The sequence below is a fragment of the Linderina pennispora genome (assembly GCF_002104995.1).
Source record: "Linderina pennispora strain ATCC 12442 chromosome Unknown DL89scaffold_186, whole genome shotgun sequence".
Taxonomy (NCBI): Eukaryota; Fungi; Kickxellomycota; class Kickxellomycetes; order Kickxellales; family Kickxellaceae; genus Linderina; species Linderina pennispora.
Window position 1 is genome coordinate 143 of NW_024468434.1, and position 20128 is coordinate 20270.

Sequence of the window (20128 nt, forward strand, 5' to 3'; positions counted from 1 at the left end):
ACTCACGTCAGAGTACATCCATGCCAAGACCTCCAACGCTGTGGTGCGTGCCTCACACATCAGCGGCAGCAAGGAGCTGACTATCCGTACAGCGAACGGCAATATTGCTCTCGAGTCAATCGATGTTGATAGCTTCTCCGCAGCGACGACCAACGCTGGGGTGCGGGGCCACGCCGTATCGGCAGTGGCGCCACGGTGCACACATCCAACGGTCACATCGAGATTACCTTCAAGGCGCCGGCCCTGCTCCTAAGACCATTGAGGCATCCTCTTCAAACTCGCGTGTGGAGCTGACGCTGAGCCAGATCCGCGCACCTTCGATGTCAAGACCTCCAATGCACGTGCTCAGGTCGAGGGCTCTGATGACGTGCTGAAGTTTGAGCAGAACTCGAGCTCGCGCAAGATGGGCGTGTATGGCAGGGCTAAGGGCGGGAACGTTACCGTAACTTCAAGCAACGGCCAGGCATCCTTGATTTTTGACGATACTCTGTGGGATCATTAAGTTTCAGCGCGCTTTTTATGTTTCAAATCACAAAGTTGGTATTCTACGAGTAACTGCGGTTATTGATACAGCGGCAAGCGCTTTATTCACGGTATGGCTTCCAAAGTATTGCAGACCAGGCTCTGCTACTGCCCCTGGTACGATATTGCGTGTCTGTCGATGAATGTGTGAAACATTTGGTGTGGAGAAGCAGGATCTAAACAGTTCCCAGGAACACAGGGGCTGGCTGTATCCAAGGCGTGTGTGAATTAATCATGCATTGTCTATAATATTATCCACCCCACTGCCCCCACATAGTTTTGGATTCTTTCTCTCGCATGATTAGGGATACACAGACGAGGCGCTACTTGGTTATATACATATGGGGTGCTGCTCGACAGGCCATCTTTTGCAATTCATAATCTGGTTAGGTATTATTGAATCTCGCATCTCTCGTAGCCGTATTCTTTTTCTCGTTTTTGCTCTATCATTTTTAATATTTCTAATTCCTTCTATTTTGCGCTCGTATCTTTTTAACCCTGTTAAGCCATTTAGGATACCAAAGAAAAGAAGCCACTCTGTTTGATACTAAGTAATAAGCAGCCACATTAACCTGACAACCATGGCAAACGGTCTCCCTAAAAGAGACAAGCGTGCCCAGCTCCTAACCCCGCTGTTCATTGCGATTCTCTCCTTGACATTCAGCGCCAATGCCGATGTCTATGACTTTGATTCCAACGCAGTGCCAGGTTTCCAAAGCCAGAACGACCTGAATTGGATCCAGAACGTGAATGCGTCCGCTGGCTACGGCCCCCAGATGACCCCAGCCTCGCCGCAATCCCAGCCCACAGCAGCACCGCAAGCTCCTACGCCCACACCCAAGCCTCTACGCCCACACCACAGGCCTCTACGCCCGCATCGCCTCAGAAGAACAGCGGGCTCCGCCGCAATAATGCCTACGGCAACTTTGGCTTGGATGATGATGACTATGATGGATCTCCGCCCCCAGTTGTCAACATCATTGGCATTCCTTCAGCCACAGCCACAGCCACACCCTCTTTGACCACCCATAGTTCCAATGCTAACCCAGCACCTTCATCAAGGGCCTTTAACGAGGACGCAGAGGAAGAAGAGGACCTGCTTCCTGCCCGCTCACGCAAGCGCCGCAGACCCCGTGGTACTCGTGCCAGACGCGGAAACCGCGATCGCCGCAGATCCCTTCCGCGCAATGGCATTCGCGATGACATGGAGGACCCGCTCGACGATGATCTTGGCCCCACCCAGGAGCCTGGTGGGATGATGGTGATGATTCATGGGATCGTGGCGATGGTGGTGAGCGCGGCCACAAGTCCAGCAGCTATAGTAGAGGCAATGGTGGCTATAATGGTGGCTATAATGGTGGTTACAATGGTGGCTACAATGGTGGAGGTGGTGGTCATAACGGCGGCGGTGGGTACTCAGGTAACCCTTCTCCACCTAATGAATACTACGGTGGACCTCCTCCTAGGCCTGCCGGTACTGTGCTGGCCCTCCTCTCCCACCGCCTAGTTATTCTGCAGGCCCTGTGCCCTATGGTGGAGGTGGAGGCGGCGGTGGTTATAACGGTGGAGGCGGTGGTGGCTATAACGGTGGAGGTGGAGGTGGAGGTGGCTATAATGGTGGAGGTGGTTACTCGTCTAGCAGCGGTGGTGCCTATTCCAGCGGTGGAGGCGATTACGGCGGTGGCGGAGGATACCAAGCGACAGTTCCTCCTATTCCAAGCTATTCGAGCGGTGGAGGGTACAACGACGGAGGAGGTGCTGGTTATAATGGCGGTGGCGGCCGGCGGTGGTTACCAAGGGACTACTCCACCTGCTCCATCTATTCGAGCAGTGGTGGAGGATATGGAAGCAGCAGCGGTGGAGGATGTGGGAGCAGTGGAGGTGGGTGGCCATGGTGGTGGCGGAGGTGCGGCGGCGGCGGCGGAGGAGGAGGAGGCTACGGTGGTGGTGGTGGTGGTGGTGGAGGATACCAAACAACTATTCCGCCTACCCAAAGTTGCTCAAGTGGTGGGGGGTACGGTGATGGTGGTGGCAGTAGTGGTTACCAAGGGCTCCTCCTCCTGTTCCTAACTATTCAAGCAGCGGTGGTGGTTACAGTGGAGGGGGCGGTGGTTCCGGTGGCAGTGATGGTTACCAAGGGACCGCTCCTCCTGTTCCTAATTACTAAGCAGCGGTAGTGGCTACAATGGAGGTGGAGGTGGAGGTGGAGGTGGGAGCAGTGGAGGTGGTAGTTATAACGGCGGCGGCGGCGGTAGCTATCAGAGTGGTCCTGCTCCTAACTACTCTAGTGGAGGCGGCGGTAGTTATCAGGGGACCGGACCGCCACTGGTGGTTGGCAGGCATCTTCTACAGCTGGCTATGGTTCCACAACACAGGTTGTCGCAACGGTTGTGTATCAGCTGTCAGCATTGTTGGACCGAATGGGTCTACATACGGCGGTGCGACCACGTCAAAGCCTACTAGCAGTGGAACCAGTAACTACGGCGTGGACAGATTGTGTTCCCCGATAACGGCACAGGCAAATCATCCTTGCAACCCCCACGCAGGACGCCGCAGCAGCGCTTGATGCTCTTACCGCTCCGCTCGCTGGCACGCAGATACCCCAGACATCTCTTATGGAGATTGTAGTGCCGACCGTCGTGCAGACGCTGCCGCAACTGGCACGCAAACGTTTGTGTCTCCTGCTATGCAGACCATGTTTGCTCCTGGAGCACGGCAGCTTCTTAGTAAAAGCGGTTCGCTTTTTGCTGCTCAGATAGGTCATACCTCCACTGGGGGCTAGGTCGGATCGGAGGTACGTTTCGACCCGGGGCTACAGCTCCCAACTTGGCTGTTGGAGCAGGAGCCAAATATCCTCCGCTAGAAACCTCGCTGATTAAAGGACCCAATGGCCAGGTCATCGCTGGCCGTACACAGCCACTAACGACTCTACTAGCGACTCCACTAGCGACTCCGCTGACGAACCTGCTGACGAACCCACGTTTGCCGTTGTCTGGCGCTAGTAGTTTAGCTGGGATCAGCCCGCTTGTTTCTGGTGGTCCGCTGGCGGTTTCAGTTACTGGCAATCCATTGGCAGTTCCAGCTGCTGGCAATCCGCTGGTTCCAGCTACGGTACCAGAACCTGCAGTACCAGAGCTTGCAGCACCAAGAACCAGCACCAGCACTTGCAGCACCAGCACCAGCACCAGCACTTACAGCACAAACACTTGCAGCACAAGCACTTGCAGCACAAACACTTGTAGCACAGGCACTTTCAGCACAAGCACATGCAGTACCAACTCCTGCAGCACCAATCCTTGCAATGGATGCAGCAGCAGCAGGTTCGATTGACTCTCAAGACACTCTTGTGCCTCGCGTTGCACGTCCCCCACGCGTTGGTGCCACTGAGCTAAACATCAACGGGCCAGTCGGCCGGAGCCACTAGGCATCCTCGCGGCGCCGTTGAACCGGCGCACACAAGGGGCTGCACCGCGCCGGGCCTGAGGTTGGCATGACCACCAGCTCTGCTGAGCCGCAGGAGACCACAGTCGCTACTCAGTCGACCTCGTTTGGCCGAGGCTTTGGTGGTCGCGTCAGGGGTGGAGGCAGCCGTGCTCCCCATTTCAGCAACGACATTGACGACTGGGCCGTTTATGCTGCGGCCGACCAAGACAGCGCATCTGCCCGAGCTGCTGACCAAGCCGATCATCACGCCCCCAGGCTTGCTGATGCCTGAGGACAGCGATGAGGGCATGTCGCCGAATGTTGTTCGTGTTGATCCACTGGCGCCTGGTGGTATCGATTTTTATCCAGTTCCCCTGGCCAATATGGAGTCAGCGCCCGAGAAGCCAGACCGCATTGCTGAGGATGTGTGGAAGTTGGTGGAGAGTCTGACCCTTGAGGAAAAAGGTCGGGCAGATGACGCAGGTCCATATCGGTATGCTCATAGGCAGTGACGGCACGCTGAACCGTACTGCCGCGGAGTATTGGATCAACAAGGTCAAGGTTGGCTCTATTTACGACACGCCGGGCAACCGTGGTGGCAAGTATGCGTGGTATGCCCCCCAGACACTGGCAAATATAACTAACACTATCCAGGAGCTGGCGCTGGCCAAGGGGTCTCGTGTTCCGGTCCTTTTCGGAATGGACTCGGTTCGCCGGCGCCAACTATGTCAAGGGTGCAGCCATGTTCCCGGCGGGTATTGGACTGGCTGCCACATTCCAGCCCATGTACGCCTACGAGGCCGGCCGTGTCGCTGCCAAGGACACCCGTGCCTCTGGGTACCAGTGGGCATTCGCGCCGAGTGCCGATCTCAACGTCGAAAAGCGGTGGTCCCAGAACTACCGCAGCTTTGGCGAGGATCCGGCGCTTCTGTCCGAGATGGTCCGGTACTCGGTTCGCGGCTACCAGGGTGATTACAAGTCTGACCGTACACGAGTTGCCACATGTGTCAAGCATTTCATCGGTGCCTCGTATCCCTTCAACGGCAAAGAACGTAGTACGCAGTTTATCCCAGACAATATCCTGTTTGAGTATTATCTGCCAGGATTCGAGGCTGCTCTGAGCTCAGGTGCAACGACGTTGATGGAGAGCCTGAGCAATCTCAACGGCGAGGCCTTGGTCGAGTCATCCTTCTACCTGAAAAAGCTTCTTCGCGACAAACTCCAGTTCCGTGGTGTTATGCTCACCGACTACGAGAGGTCAGGTCGCAAGCCCTGGACTTCCACACTGCAGCCAACTTCACCGATGCTGTGTATCTGACCCTGAACAACACCTCGGTTGATATGAGCGCGGCGACTAGTGATGCGGAGTTTACCCTTGATACCTTGGATCTGGTGCGCGGCGGCGGTATCCACGAAGACCGTATCACCGAGTCTGTTGCACGTATCCTGCAGCTTAAGAAGGACCTGGGGATGTTTGAGACGCCGTTCGCGGATCCAAACCTATTCACAGCGGTCGGTGCCAAACAGGACATCGAGCTGGCGCGCAATGCTGTGCGCGAGTCGATCACTCTGCTGAAGAATGCAAACAACGTGCTGCCACTCAAGGACGATGACCGTGTGCTGTTTATTGGCCCGCACCTGAACTCAACCCATCTGCTGGGCGGGGGCTGGAACATCCACCGTCAGGGTCCGACGGAGATCGAGGGTGATGCCATCTACCAGGGTTTGGGTGACACGATTATGTCTGGTATCGAGTCAATCACCAAGCACCGCCCTGTGTTCATGGAGGGCTTCAGCGCCACAGGCTCCGAGCTCCAGGACGACATACTGCAGAGCATCATAGATACCGCCAAGCAGGCCGAGAAGATTGTTATTGGTCTCGGCGAGTCCAACTACGCCGATGACCAGGGTGATGTCGACGATATGTCGCTGCCTGAGCCCCAGATCGAGCTGGTACGCAGGATCTCGCAGGCTGTCGACAAGCCCATCGTCGCTATCCTCGTCGAGGGCCGCCCACGTTTGCTCAAGGATGTTGCCGAGCTCGCCGACGGTATCGTCAATACCTACCTGCCTGGTATGTATGGTGGTGTTCCTATTGCCGAGGTCCTCTACGGCAAGATCAGCCCCTCAGGACGTCAGCCGTTCTCGTATCCAAAACACGAATACCAGGCACGCGACACCATCTGGCAGGGCATGTGGAACGAGTATGCCCCGCAGTATCCTTTCGGCTTCGGACTTGGCTACTCCACCATGGTGTACTCGAATATTTCGGTTGATTCGACTGATCTGCGGCCTGGCAGGCCCATTACTGTTCGTCTCTCGATCCAGAACACTGGCCCGTTCGACCAGCGTGAGGCGGTCTTGCTGTACACAACACAGAGCTTCCGTACTGGTTACCAGCCCGAGCTATTCCGTCTGCGTCGCTTCAACAAGGTCGAGATCAGGTCGGGAACTCTAACCGAGGTTTCATTCACGCTCACTGCCGAGGAGCTCGCCTACTACAACCGCGATCTGGTCAAGGTCATTGATCCCTCACCAGTTAATATCACCATTAACGCCCTGACCCCTCAAGAGAGAACCATTTCCATCAGACTGTCGGTTTAATGCCTCTCATTTGTTGCTAAGCAAGCCTAGATAGCTTGTTTGTGCTCCATTTTCATTCATTTTCTTTTGCTCATCTCATTTCATCTAGCTTTCTTCACTTGTTCTTTTTGCGAGACTCATTGACCTACCAACCAACCAACCAACCAACCAGCCTATCGTTCTATTTCTATCCTTGAATATATATCATATTATTTTAATTAAACAGTGACATTCCAGGGGCTGACAGTGATACACATCATTCTGTACAGCTGGCAGCGTCAACTGCCACCATTCCGCAAAAGCACATACTTCGAGCTGCTGCCCAGATAGCTACACTATTACATGCTGAGACTCCAGCCACGAAGATTCTGCAGCTATATGTATACATTGCTACGTTAAGAGCGCGGCGGGGCTTTGCATTACAAACCTTTTTGAGAGTGGCAGGACCCAGTATCCTCATGTACGCTACTGCTCTATGTTGCCACACTGCACGCTACCCAATGAATTGTTTGGCATGTGGTCCTTTTCCAGACAAAAGCAGGATATATTTGGAAATCAATTAATTCAGGGGTGAGGCATGCAGCTGGCACGGGTATGTCTCCAAGACCACACGCCAGTGACGTAGGCTCATCTTTACTCCTTCAACACGCAAGACAGGATAGACGGATGTGCATGGTGCTACTTTTTACAGATGTAACTGTAGATGCCGTGCTGCCGCTGGGTACAAGCGGAGCAGCGACTCGAGGTCGGCTCTGGGCATTGGGAGTATATCGTTCGGCGCCACAGCTCTACTTGGGCTCACGTCATCGGACACAATGATGCATTGGCTTCGCTGGTTCAGCACATCTCGCATGCGCTGCGGGTACAGGTCGCAGTTCTCGGTGAACACTGGCGAATGGCGCAAAAGATCTTGAAGGCGGGCCCGCAGAGGAGCAGAGTTGTTGGTGGCGAGGCTCTGGCGAATCCAGTCTCTATGGGTGTCGACCACACTGAAGGAGGAACGGTCAGAGTCCGAGTCTACTGGGATTGGCGACATATAGTGTAGAATGAAGAAAGTAGTAAAATAAACAAAAGAAAAGGGCTAGAGCAGAAGAAAAAGGCGAAAAAGGGGGACGGGCGCCTTGGAAATGTGCTGGCTGTAAAAAGGGGGTTATAATTCCATGCTCAGCAGTGTAATGCCGCGAGCTGCCAGCTGAAGCTACGAAAGGGGGAAGAGGATAATGCTGCCGCATAAATTGCCACCCTGGTCTGTTCGGCAAACGTCACTCTCCGTGAAGCTGATGCCGAACGCACTGCCTCTAAATATTTGTCCAATTCCCCATTCGCCAGTCTTCGGCGGGGTTGGCTCGTCGAGCCTGTCCGGATGACCCAATTCTTTCCTGTACATTCCTTATTTGCAAGTCTGGTCTCATGACTACACAGGAACAGGGTGATTAGGCCAGCGGCAACTGAGCTCAGTGCACTGCGGACATCCAATTCGACCATGCAGATCCAGAGGCACGTGGTGAGATTGATAGTGGTGACCGATGATTGCGCAGGCTAGAACTAAGGCTCTGGTCGAGCGGATCACGCACCAAGCCCTGGTACATTCTTTCGGGCCGCCCTTCCCATCCTGCCTGGCTCCAATGCACAGAGTGCTGTAAAGAAAAAGCTGGCTACTTCCACCTGTGCTAGTCTAGAATAGTTACGCAAATACCACAGCATATTATGTGCTAGTAGTGCCACTGCCGTATGGTGCAGTAGAACATGCGTCTCTTGCACCATCGCTGATGATAGGTATTGGATGTCTGGATCTCATGGCGTACACACTGAAGCAAGGGGCGGAGAGAGTATAGCAAAGGGGGCTTTATTGATTCGGCATAGCAGGGCGGAATTAAAGTGCTACAAGCAGTGTTGAAACGAGATTCCGAGCAGTCAGTGCTCAGGTCGGCTGGCCATGTTTCTGTAGCATCCCCAGCTCTCTCAGACGCAGCTCGACTTGTGTAATTGTAGTTGCAGCAGGTCCCGTGTCTATTTGTTTCCTGCCAGCTGTGTGGCGGTGGCAAACTGGATATTAAGCAAGATCTTCACCTAGTAGCTGCTGATAAGGGTGGATCCACACCAGCGGCCACTGCCTGGAGAGAATTCTTAGATATACTTTTGTTGGCTTTCAAGTGTGCCAACCATTGATGCAGCAGTCAATATAAACCAAGTACTAGAATTGCTCTGCTCGCGATGCGAGCTCGGCTGCTAGTCAGCATGGGTTGATACGTCGATAAGAGCATCACGGTGAACTGGTCATTTGAACGTGTTGGATGGCTGTTGGTGCAATAGCGATCATGGACATCTCCCACCTTGGTGGCCTGCTCAGCGCAGGCGCTTCAGCGCTGGCTCGCTGCTGCTGGCAGCAAAATTGCCTGCTGCTGCTGCTGCTGCACGCCTCTTGCGTGGGTTCTTTGTTTCAGGGGTGGTGCCAGAAGCATCGTCAACAATGGCCGTAGAGCGACGGAACCGTTCAGGAATACTGCCTGAATCACAGAGTGACTGGAAAATGAGCCTGAAGTTTAGAACTGCTGCGAGATCGCGGTTCAAGAGCCGAGACGAATAGGCTCGCCTGTAGTGTGCCATGGCCTGCTTACATGACTCGCTTGTACAGCGGAGAAGGCCATGGCACTTCACAGTTGGGTTCTTGCTCTCTGGTAGGGCCGCGGGTTGGGAACATGCCGGAATGTCTGCAGCGACTTTTCGCAGCAGAACGGGCACATCGACGATGTCCGGAATTCGTCGATCAGATAGACTTCAAAGCCATGGTGCTTGAACTTGTCGCATCATCCCTTGCCACAAATCGGCGCATGGTGCCGGGCCATCGGCGCACTCCAATTGCCCATGATCAGCACTGGATCTGGACCGAACTTGCTCCGGAGCTTTGCGGCAAGCCTGTGGTCTGCACGGGCCTGATTCATGAATGAATCAAGGCGCAGCTTGCGGTGAAGCGGGTACACCTTGGGACTGTTACCAACACCTGGATGGGCCTTCCAGCGCCTCTGGTGCTGCTTGTTTGACTTAGTGAGCTGCTGCTCTGGTAACCTTCGCGCTGTCATCGTGCTGGCATAAAACGGTGCCAGGACACACCGCACAGATGCACGGGCAGCAACGTAGGCACGGAATTTTACTGGGCTAAGGATCCGGCAGCAGTGCTTGGAAAGCTCTGCCTCTGCTCTGCAGACAGCATCTTCTGGGACTTGATCCTTTGTACCCCGACGAATCCTGTCATAGTGGCGCAGCTTGAGCTCCTTATTGCGCTGCTGCCGTGCGTAGCGGTAGAGCGTTTTTTCACCCTCTTTCCCATTGCTGCTATTTTCGTGCATCATATACAGTAAATCGCTCCGACCAGGATCGATGAATACACAGCGACCTTTCAGATTCTGCAGCTCTGGCTGTGGAATCTGGTGGATATAGCAACAGTCAGCTGCAGCATTGCCTCCCGCAGCATCGCCTGTAGCATTGCCTCCCGCAGCATCGCTTCCCACAGCATTGCCTCCCGCAGCATCGCTTCCCACAGCATTGCCTCCCACAGCATCGCCTGTAGCATTGCCTCCCACAGCATCAGCATCTACTGCACCACCAGCCTTGGACACTTTGTTTTACAACAAAATGCATATCAATACACCATCTGTTGTCGCCATTCCATGGAATTTTCTATCACCATGCGCCTTAGATGGCTTTGATGTTAGATCTGCGACCCGGCCCCACACATCCCACACAGATTGTGCAATCCCTTGGGCCGGGTCGTGTGCACAGACTGGTAATGCTAGCGCATATACATTGTTAAGTGCTGAAACAGTGTCTACTGCCGCCGCCGATGCAGCAAGTGAATCAGCCGCTACTGCTGCAGTTGTGCTGGACACTAGCTGATTGACTACACAGTTAGTCCTAAATCGACAAGTCACTGTGTGAGAAAAATCCTGACTCGCCAACTCACCAACTATGTGACTCTGAACTTCTCACTGAAAGTACTTTTCTTTTTCTTTTTCTTTTTCTTTTTTTATCGGTTTAGCCGCTTAGCATTTTCTCATTTCTTATTTATAAAGCTTCACGTATAATGCCTCAGTTTACTTCAAGTTGCTGCAGTTGCTGCAGCGGCCTCTGCTTCATCTGATGGCATCTTCGCTGCTTTGCGTGCAGCCTTCTTGGCCAATTTTTCGCCCTTTTCTGCTGCTTTCCTTGTCTCTGCCATTGCCCTCTTTGCTGCGTTGATCTCTGTAACCTGCTCGCATGTTTTCGAAATAAACACCTGCTTGATTATTTGCTTGTCTAAGCACATATGGCCTGGGATCCATGATGTCCGCAGAGGCAAGCAAATAATCAAGCAGGTGTTTATTTCGAAAACACGCGAGCAGGTTACAGAGATCAACGCAGCAAAGAGGGCAATGGCAGAGACAAGGAAAGCAGCAGAAAAGGGCGAAAAATTGGCCAAGAAGGCTGCACGCAAAGCAGCGAAGATGCCATCAGATGAAGCAGAGGCCGCTACAGCAGTTCTAGACTTCAGACTCGTTTTCAAGTCACTCTGTGATTCAGGCAGTATTCCTGAACGGTTCTGTCGTTCTATGGCCATTGCTGCCGGTGCTTCTGGCACCACCCCTGCAACAAAGAACCCGCGCAAGAGGCGCGCAGCAGCAGCAGGCGATTCTGCTGCTAGCAGCAGCGAACCAGCGCTGAAGCGCCTGCGCTGAGCAGGCAATCGGTATGGGAGATATCCATGATCGCTATTGCACCAACAACCATCCAACACGTTCAAATGATCGGTTCGCCGTGATGCTCTTATCGACGTATCAACCCATGCTGACTAGCAGCCGAGCTCGCATCACGAGCAGAGTATTTCTAGTACATGTATATTGGTTTCCACTAGAAGATACAGTCGGTGTAGTGTTAGCCATTCGGTTGTGCAAATATAAGTGAACTGAAACTCTAGTCCCGGAACACGCTAAACGGGCGCTCCTGCTGTTGGGCAGGTGTGCTAGGTTGTGCAAACCGACTGCCACAAAGCTCCGCTTGAAGCTCATGCATTTGACTGTCCAAATTGCCAAACTCGCCAATATTTTCAGTATGTGGCTCCTCATCTTCGTCGTCCTCGCCATCTTCATCTTCATCTTCATCGTCATCATCATCAAGACCCATGAAATGGCTGTTGGCATCAGTAGGCGATTTGGGGAACCGTGGCGTGATGTTCCCCAGATCTCTGACGGCTATTGACAGGCGCTTGCGCACGGGTGTATGTGCCACAGGGTTCTCGGAGTGCTGCTCATCGTCGTCGGTGTGATTGTTACCAGCATCAGCATCCCTCTCGCTCTCTATATCAAGCCCTCCACGAAGCAGCAGCGCTGTGGAGCTGCCAATCGATGACAGCCCTGTGAATCCGGTGACTCCCGTCAGCTCAGCGCCACTGCCTGACAGATAGCCTGATGCATTGGCAGTATGTCCAGGGGTTTGTGGATAAGCTGAATTCGAGGCAGGCCTCTGTGCGGGGGTAAGTAAACTGCTCCTACCAACAAAACGCGCGCGGCTGTGTGCTGGTGTTGAGTAGTATAAGCCGCTGGGCTTGTCCTTTGATCCGTACACATCCTGGTGCACATCAGCATTGTTTGCATCTACAACATCGCTGACAGCCGATGGCGAATCCGAAAACACAGCGAATCTTTTTCCAAGCGGGGCTGGTGTGGATGCTGCATCTGCTGATGACACAAAAAGAGGAGAGGGGTCTGAGTCAAGAATCGGCGATAGCGACGGGTGAAGGGGCGAACTATCTTTGAACACAGATACCCGTTGCGCTATTGGGGTTTTTGAAATTAGCGGTGCACTACCTTCATCCACGCTACTCGTCCTAAAGTGGGGCTGGCTTCGACGAACCACACCAACTGTAGCAGCACCCGACAACGGCCGTGACTGACTGCGCGCAGCCAAAGGTGTGGCCTTCGTCTTTGGGCTCATCAGATCCGGCTGAGTGAACGAGTGCACTCCCTTCAGCATCAGTGTCGGTGGGTCATTTTCGTCTTTTGCTATGCGCGAGCTGGCATCAGCATTGTCCTGGAATGACCTAAAGCGTGTCGAGCGCGTCGAGCTTGGGATCACAGCCGGCTTCTCTGCAAGGCCCTCTGGCATGATGTTCGGTGCAACTGGCCCCATGGTGAACTGGTAGTCGTCGTCAACCACGCTGGATATTTTTCTCAATTTGGTCTTAGGCTGCAGCCCTTGCAGGCTCTCCGAGTCCGAGTCCGAGTCCGACATGTCGTTCCAAATCTCCAACATACCTTCCTGGGCTGCACGGGTATTGATTGTTGGAGAAGATGCCGCAGCCTTCCGCTTTCCGGGCAATGATGGCGAGGCCGACTCATCTGCGATACCATCGTCCTCGTCGTCCTCGTCGTCCTCGCCATCATTATAGTCGTCATCGTTCAGCGGGATATTGCTACGCTGTAAAGCCTCGCGTCCCAATTTTGTAGTAGATACTGCCACGCGCTCCGCTTCTATCGCCTTCAGTTTCCGCTGTTCATCCTCATGCCACGCCTCGTAATCAAACGCATATCTGGCTAGCTGCGCGCGGGCTTCCTCCACGCATTGTGGCACATCGCCACCATGTGGAAACAACATATCGGCAGGCATTACCATCCTTTCTGGGTTCTTTCCAGCCAGTTGTTTGTATTTGCCCTTTACCATGTGCCGAGTCCTGTTTGTTGACGGTGTATCCAAATTGTCAAATGAGCTGAGTAGATTCTCAACCGTCGTATGCACCGCTTGGCTACGGCTACGCCGGGGGTGAGGGCTGAGCTGACACAGCCCACAGGCTCTGTCGTATCTAATATCTGTGCCGATGCAGCGGAAAAGGCATCGCCAGTGTCGTCGCAAAACACAGCGAACTTTTCAATCGCTGGCGTTCCAAGTGTACCATCCCTCAGAGTCCGGCGCTGTTCCAATGTCTGTCCGCGCCAACTGGTTGCCTCAGGCATATTCTCCTTGCGTCGCCACTCATCTGAACCAACATCGCGCCAAGGCGTCGCGTCATCGCTGTGGCTGTTTTCGCTGTTAGCCGACATAGAACCTGCATGGCTACCGCCTGGATCGGAGAACACTGCAATTCGCGAATTTGGGCGTAGAGTTGTGTTCCGCTGCTGTTGCTGGTTGCTGGTCTGGTAGGCCGCGATGCGATGCAGATAGAGTATTTGCGGCAACAGACCGTGTAGCCCGACTGGATCGTTTTGTTCCAAGCATCGTGCGCTCCGCGTTTCCATGGCTGCCAGTAATGCTCCGTCCACTCTGCTGTTGGTGCTGTTGGTGCTGTTCCCGCTCAATATTCTGCATGGTGCGCGCCATAACCCTGCGCTGAAACTCAACATGCCTTCGCTCAAGCCGAGCTAACGGCTGTGCCTTTCGCGCAATGCCCAGCTGGAAAATCTTGTCCGCACGAGGGGTTTTCCCTCGAGACTCCAAAAGCTTTGCATACTCCTCGTACAAGACTGCTAGCGAATCGCCAATTTTGTTAGAGAGCAGGTATTGGAACACTGCTTCTTGGCCGTCATGAATCAGTCCGGTATACCATAGCCACATCTTCACGTACCGCGCATCATTGCGATACCGCTCCTGGCCGCGGAATAGAGTCAGTGGGGTCTCCACCAGCTTTATGATTGCCTGGTGGCCAGATGCCTGCGGAAACACCTCGAACAGCCACTGGACATACCGATAGTACACATCTAGCGGATCCTCGGTTTCGACCGGATCAATCGCAGCAATTTCAGACTGAAACTGCGCATTCTGGGCCTGCAACCTTCCAGTCACCTTAATCTCTGACGGGCTGTTGTGCTGCTCTGCAGCCTGCTGCTGTGGCGGCTCAGAACCCAGGGTCGTGCAGGCTGCAAGCTCTGCCGGGCCATGCTGTTTAGGGGCTCAGGATTGGTGTTTTCCTCATCTGCTGTTAGCATAGGAGTGCCATAAAGCATGGCGAGAGTACTGGCTGCGCGGCCGCGGCGAAGCGGCTGGATGTTTTCCTTCTGGTGTTCGAAGGCTGCAAAGTCCACTATCCTGCTGGGTGGGCCACTACTGTTCAGCTGCTCCTCTGGCAGCGGTGCATTGGTCTCTGAGAATGGAGAGGAATTAGGTTCAGTCATCGAATAAGTACAGGGGAAGCCGAGCGAAAACCAATGCGGAAGTTGCGCAGGAATCAAGCTTAGTCCTAGTGTCAACAGCAGCTCTGATCCGAGTTGATTCTCTTGATCAGTGGCTTGATGTGTTTGCGGCCAAAGCCAGCCGCAGTGGTGTTAAGCGACGATGATTGCTCCTTGCTTCACTGTTCCGATTCCTTCTGCATTCACCTCGGCTCTAATTTTCAAGAATGCCTAGCAAAAAGAAAAAGACCAAGGTCGTGCGCGACCCGAATGCTTATGCAACAGTCAGCATGCCGTCAAGAGCGGCAACAAGAGCGGCAGCGAAGACTGAAGCTGCTACAGCAGCAACAGCGGGTGATGCAGCTGGGATCATTGCAGAGAACCCGGCCCTGCCGCCCATAGAGGCGATGATGGCAAACGACAGAGCCACTGAAACGGAGGGACAGGCGGATCAAAGCGACAGCAATTGCGATATTGCGGGCTGGGTCTCGCTGAGTCCTGGCGCAAACTCAGGCGGAGTCACGGTCAACAAGGAGCTACAGCTGAAGGACCGCATGCCTGCAAAGGGGCCTGCTGTTGTTCTCAGCGAAAAGAGTGAGCAAATGATTATCGACAAGATCCGGTCTGGCGAGCTGGAGCTGCCAGTTCCCGATGTCGAGCAGTTGGTTGGTGCCAAGGACTGGACCCGGTCGATCAACTTTGTATTCGAGACGCTGATCAAATATGGCTTCGACGAGGACGAGTTCGTGAGGCGATGCAGGCAACCAAGGGTGCTGGTGATATCCTCGATATGCTGTCATGGCTGTGCTTCCATGTACCGGCAGATCGGCTGCCGGTGGACATGAGAGACAAGCTGGAGTTTGATCAACTTGAGATCAACAAAGGGGTCGTTGAAACAGACAGCGGGAATGATGTTTCTGAGTCGATGAGTGCTGTAGATCCGTTACCGCAGCCTGTACCAGAACTTGAGCCTGAGCCTGAGCCTGAGCCTGAGCCTGAGCCTGAGCCTGAGCCTGAGGTAAAGTCAGCAGCACCCATTGACAATATCGTTGGCGCGCAAGATAGTGAGCCCGAGGCGAGTGGTGCGGATGGCGACGACTTTTTGGCTCGTGCGATGGAAAGTCTTGGGCTTGATGGAATATGATGCGGATGCCTATGACAGCGACGAAGACCCTGGAATTGTACGCACGGCGCAGTGTACGTCGGGCAGCAATGGAGGAGTGGGCCGATTACCTGCGCACCAACAACCAGCGCAACCGCTATGGCAGCTATCTTGCAAAGCTATCAGACATGGTCAATAAGGAGGCGAAAGCGCTGGCAGAGATCCAGGACGATTGGCTGTTCGATGGAGCGCAGGCTGCAGCAGAATACGACCGGATCTGGCCCCAATACCACAATGCGTTGCTGGATGAAATATGCGCGTTCAAGGACCATGAGGTCGAGAGGGAGGCTGTCGACATGGCCAGGATGCAGGCAAATGCTGCTGTTGAGGAGAAGAGGCTGGCAAAGAACGTGAATACCTCGGCGAAGCAAGAGACTGATTTCTTTGCGATAACGCAGATAGCAATTGTGATAGCGGCAGCGAAATAGGGCTCGGCTTCGGCTTCGGCGATAGTGATGCTGAGGCAGATGATAGCGCACCGATTGCCTCAGCCAGCTCAGTGCGAATCGTCGAAACTGCTCCGCCTGCAGGCTGGGCTGGCGCTAGCATGAGAGATCTCGTTACTGAATCTGTACATCGAATTGATAGCCAGGCGGCGATAAAGTACAGCAGTGGTTTGCGTGGGTCAGGCTATGTTTCGAGTCTGACAGTAACGTGGTCCACACCAGGAATCGCGTCATCCCGGTCCGATGCTAGTGCACTAAGAGCGATTCCTCTTGATCCACAGCCATGCATAGCATTCCACGGCCAGTCACAGGTGTATGAAATGCCTGGCGGTTTTTTGGCAGGACGCGGCGCGATGCCGAAGACTATGTGGCTCTTGTCTATCTCTTCGCGCAGGCACACTCTCCACAGCTTGCCCACCGTCTGCCGCCATCTTTGCGGACGAGTGGGACACGTGGGACGCTCATATTCGCGAAGCTGAGCGTGCTAAGGCCGCTGCTCAGACGACGAGCAGGGTCGATTTTCTTCGCCAACTGCGCAGCCAGTATGTGGAGATGGCAACAGCAAGCTTGGCTGCCGATGCACCCGAAAAGAGCGGCGAGAAGAAGGTCAGCTGGTCGCAGCAAGAGCACTATGCTAAGAAAGCCATGCGGATACGCGCAGCCAGATGGACACGTAATGTCATCCCGGAGCGCCAGAGTACCGACAAGTGGAAGTCCAAGTATGCAGCGACCCAGGCAGCGCTGCCGGCCTGCCAGTACATGCAAACCATAGCTGACGCATTGGCTGGCTCACAGACAGTGTAATCCGTGGAGCCACGGGCTGCGGCAAGACCACCCAGGTGCCGCAGATTGCCCTGCGGCTGCTACTGTCGGCAAAGTACAAAGGTGGGCGTATCTTGTGTACGCAGCCGCGCCGGATATCTGCTACATCTATCTCTCAGCGCGTCTCTCTGGAAGTTGGGGACGGGCAGCTTGGAACCAAAGATTCGCTGGTCGGATTCCAGGTGCGACTTAACGCGCGTGCAGTTGACGAGAACCCGCTTGTATTCTGCACCACGGGCGTGCTGTTGCGCATGCTGGTTGAGAATCCAAAGCTAGCAGGTATCAGCTGTGTGATCTGTGACGAGGTGCAGGAACGCACTCTGGAGCTTGACTACCTGCTAATCGTCTTGCGTCGGCTGTTGGCCAGGCGGCCTGATCTAAAGGTCATCTTGATGAGTGCAACCATCGACACCAGCATCTTCACCTACTACTTTGACAGCTGCCCGGTGGTCGACATCCCTGGCCGAACATTCCCTGTCACCAACATGTATCTGGAGAACGTCATCCAGATGTCTGGATATGTGCTTGATAGTCAGAGTTTCTTCGCTGAGAGGCCCAAATATGTGGACCAGAACAACCAGTCGTTTTCGTTCAACGTAACTACGCGCGGCGGAAACTTGGCGAGGCATGATGCGGATGTGTCGTTCGATGAGACTCGCGTATCGTTTGCCAGTAGCAGCGACTATAACCGAGAGCAATCGCTGGAGGACCCCTCGTATGTCTCGGTGGCAGCGTGGTCGACCAGTATCAAAAATGCGCACAGATGTCGTCAACTTGGAGCTGATCCACCACCTGATCCGCTGCATCTGCAGCGGCGCTGATGATGTGTTCCAGGCTATGTGCGCCAAGCTGATGTTTCTGAGGGCGCCATCCTGGTATTCCTGCCTGGAATCTTCGAGATCCGCAAGCTGCACGGAATGCTAGGCAGCGACAGCTCCATCAACCCATATCGCCAGCATCGTTCCCCTTGCACTCTGCGCTGTCCAACGAGACCTGCCCTGGAACGACCAAGACGTATACAGATGTTGCGTTTGAAATCTTCCCCGAGGGCAGGCGCAAAGGTAGTGCTCGCCACCAACATCGCAGAAACCGGCATCACCATCCCGGATGTCACTATTGTGATTGACTCGCGGTGTTGCCAACCAGGCAATCTGGGACAAGAAGCGGCGGATGACCAGAATCGAGACTGCCACAGTCAGCAAGGCCAAATGTCAAACAGCGGCAGCGGGCGTGCAGGCCGTGTGCAAAAGGGGCTGACGCTCTGCCTGTTCAGCAGGCAAGCAGCACGCGCTTATGCCAGAGTATGGAGGCCCCCCGAGATGCATCGTCTGCCACTGATCGGGGATTTCTATGATGGTGAAGATGCACGGATTCAACGATATCTCGGGTTCCTCGCTGAAGCCATCGATCCGCCACTGCAGTCGTCAGTAGCACAGGCTATACACGAGCTCAAGGAAGCAGGTGCCCTCGATGAGGCTGAAGAGCTGACGCCCATTGGGCAGGCATCTCTGCTTATTTGCCCGTTGACCTGTCCATTGGCAAGATGCTAATTGTTGGAACGATGCTCAACTGTATGGACCCCGTGCTCACCCTTGCTGCAGCTATGTCGCTCGGCAAGCCCATGCTCATTCGCCCATTCGACCCTGACGAGCGCGTCTCAGCCAGTGCTGCACATCGCCAAATACCGAAAGTACAAATGGCTTGCATACGCGGATGACAGGCAGGCGTCTGATCTGCTGGTGCTGCTGTCTGCGTATGAGGACTGGCGAAAGGCTGCGTCCGCTCCAGGCAGAACTCGTCGGCAGCTGCATGACTTTTGCAAGAAGAACTGGATCAACAGGGATGCTATGGATGCGCTCGAAGACTACCGCGAGCAGTACCTCCGCATGCTGCATGATCTCAACCTGGTCCGAATCCACGCAGCGAGCACAACAAACACGTGCCATTGAGCCATTTGATCCGGCCCAGGGCCGGCGATGTTCCCGGATTCAGGGGCGGGTTCACTGAACCACCTGCGAATACCAACGTGAATGGCACAAACGTCAACATCATCTATGCTGCCATCATCGCCGGTTCGACCACATTGATGCCAGCTGCACTGGACACGGGTTTGAAATTGCCCAAGTCGCTGTTGCCAGGAAGGTGCGTGGTGTTGGCCATGCGATTCAGATCGAGGAACGCGGGCGCGTCTCTACACGGCCTGTCGTCATCGACCGCTCCTCAGTCAATGCCTCCCCCGACCACCCGCTAATGTCCCGGAATGCAATCGTTGCCGCCAACCTATCCGGATCCGGCGATGCAACATTCGCCAACATGTCGACAAGGGTTAACCTAGCTGGCGTCGCTCTGTTTGCCCGATCGCTGGCCTACTGGCCCAAGGCGAAGCTGCTGCCATCAACCGGTGGATCGACGGCAAGTGCTTTGCAAAGACAGCTCTTGTTTGGTGCTGATGCGCAACATGCTGCAAGAGATTATGAATTTCCGGGTCGCCAGTCCGCTGTTAAGTTGCCGGACCGTCTTGCTCGCTGGCAAACTGCCATTGTCGAGACCATACGCAATGAGGACGCTTAGCAATAAACTACCATTATAAATGCTCATAAATAGCTGCTAGAGCTTGGGCTTGAGCTGCTGGCTACGCTTTGCCGCCTCGCGCTCGCGCAGCACCCGACGCAGAATCTTTCCGGAGACTGACTTTGGAATCTCTTTGACGATGGCAACACCACCACGCAGCTTCTTGTAATATGCAACCCTGTCGTCGACCCACTCTCTCACGTCCATTGCAATCCCAGGCTTACTGTGCTCTGGACGAACCACGACGAATGCCTTGGGTATTTCCGTCGCCAGCTTGGCATCGGGTATGCCAATGACCGCTGCATCCAAAACGGCCGGGTGGTCAAGCAAGAGTCCTTCGAGCTCGCGGGCGGCAACCTGGAAGCCATTGTACTTGATGAGCTCCTTCTTGCGATCAGTGACAAAGTATATCCGGAGCTATCGACGTATCCGATGTCTCCTGTGGTGAGGAAGCCGTCACTATC

At 54.4% G+C, this 20128-nt stretch overlaps 2 protein-coding genes across 2 annotated transcripts; one reads left to right on the forward strand and one right to left on the reverse strand.

The window, feature by feature from the left end:
• Positions 1-14851: 14851 nt before the first annotated feature.
• On the forward strand, positions 14852-19664 carry DL89DRAFT_289104 (uncharacterized protein; the record flags this gene model as incomplete). The annotated part of the gene is made up of 10 exons (XM_040889938.1): positions 14852-15409; positions 15433-15772; positions 15826-16175; positions 16289-16601; positions 16666-16990; positions 17071-17837; positions 17928-18554; positions 18596-18783; positions 18818-19032; positions 19187-19664. Exons 1-10 carry the CDS (start codon positions 14891-14893, stop codon positions 19662-19664), a joined length of 4122 nt encoding a protein of 1373 aa, XP_040738979.1. The 5' UTR covers positions 14852-14890.
• Positions 19665-19700: 36 nt separating this feature from the next.
• DL89DRAFT_230883 (acetyl-CoA synthetase-like protein) lies at positions 19701-20078 on the reverse strand (the record flags this gene model as incomplete). The annotated part of the gene is made up of 1 exon (XM_040884907.1): positions 19701-20078. A coding segment is annotated over one exon (378 nt), but the record flags the coding sequence as incomplete, so codon positions are not given.
• Between the last annotated feature and the right edge of the window lie 50 nt (positions 20079-20128).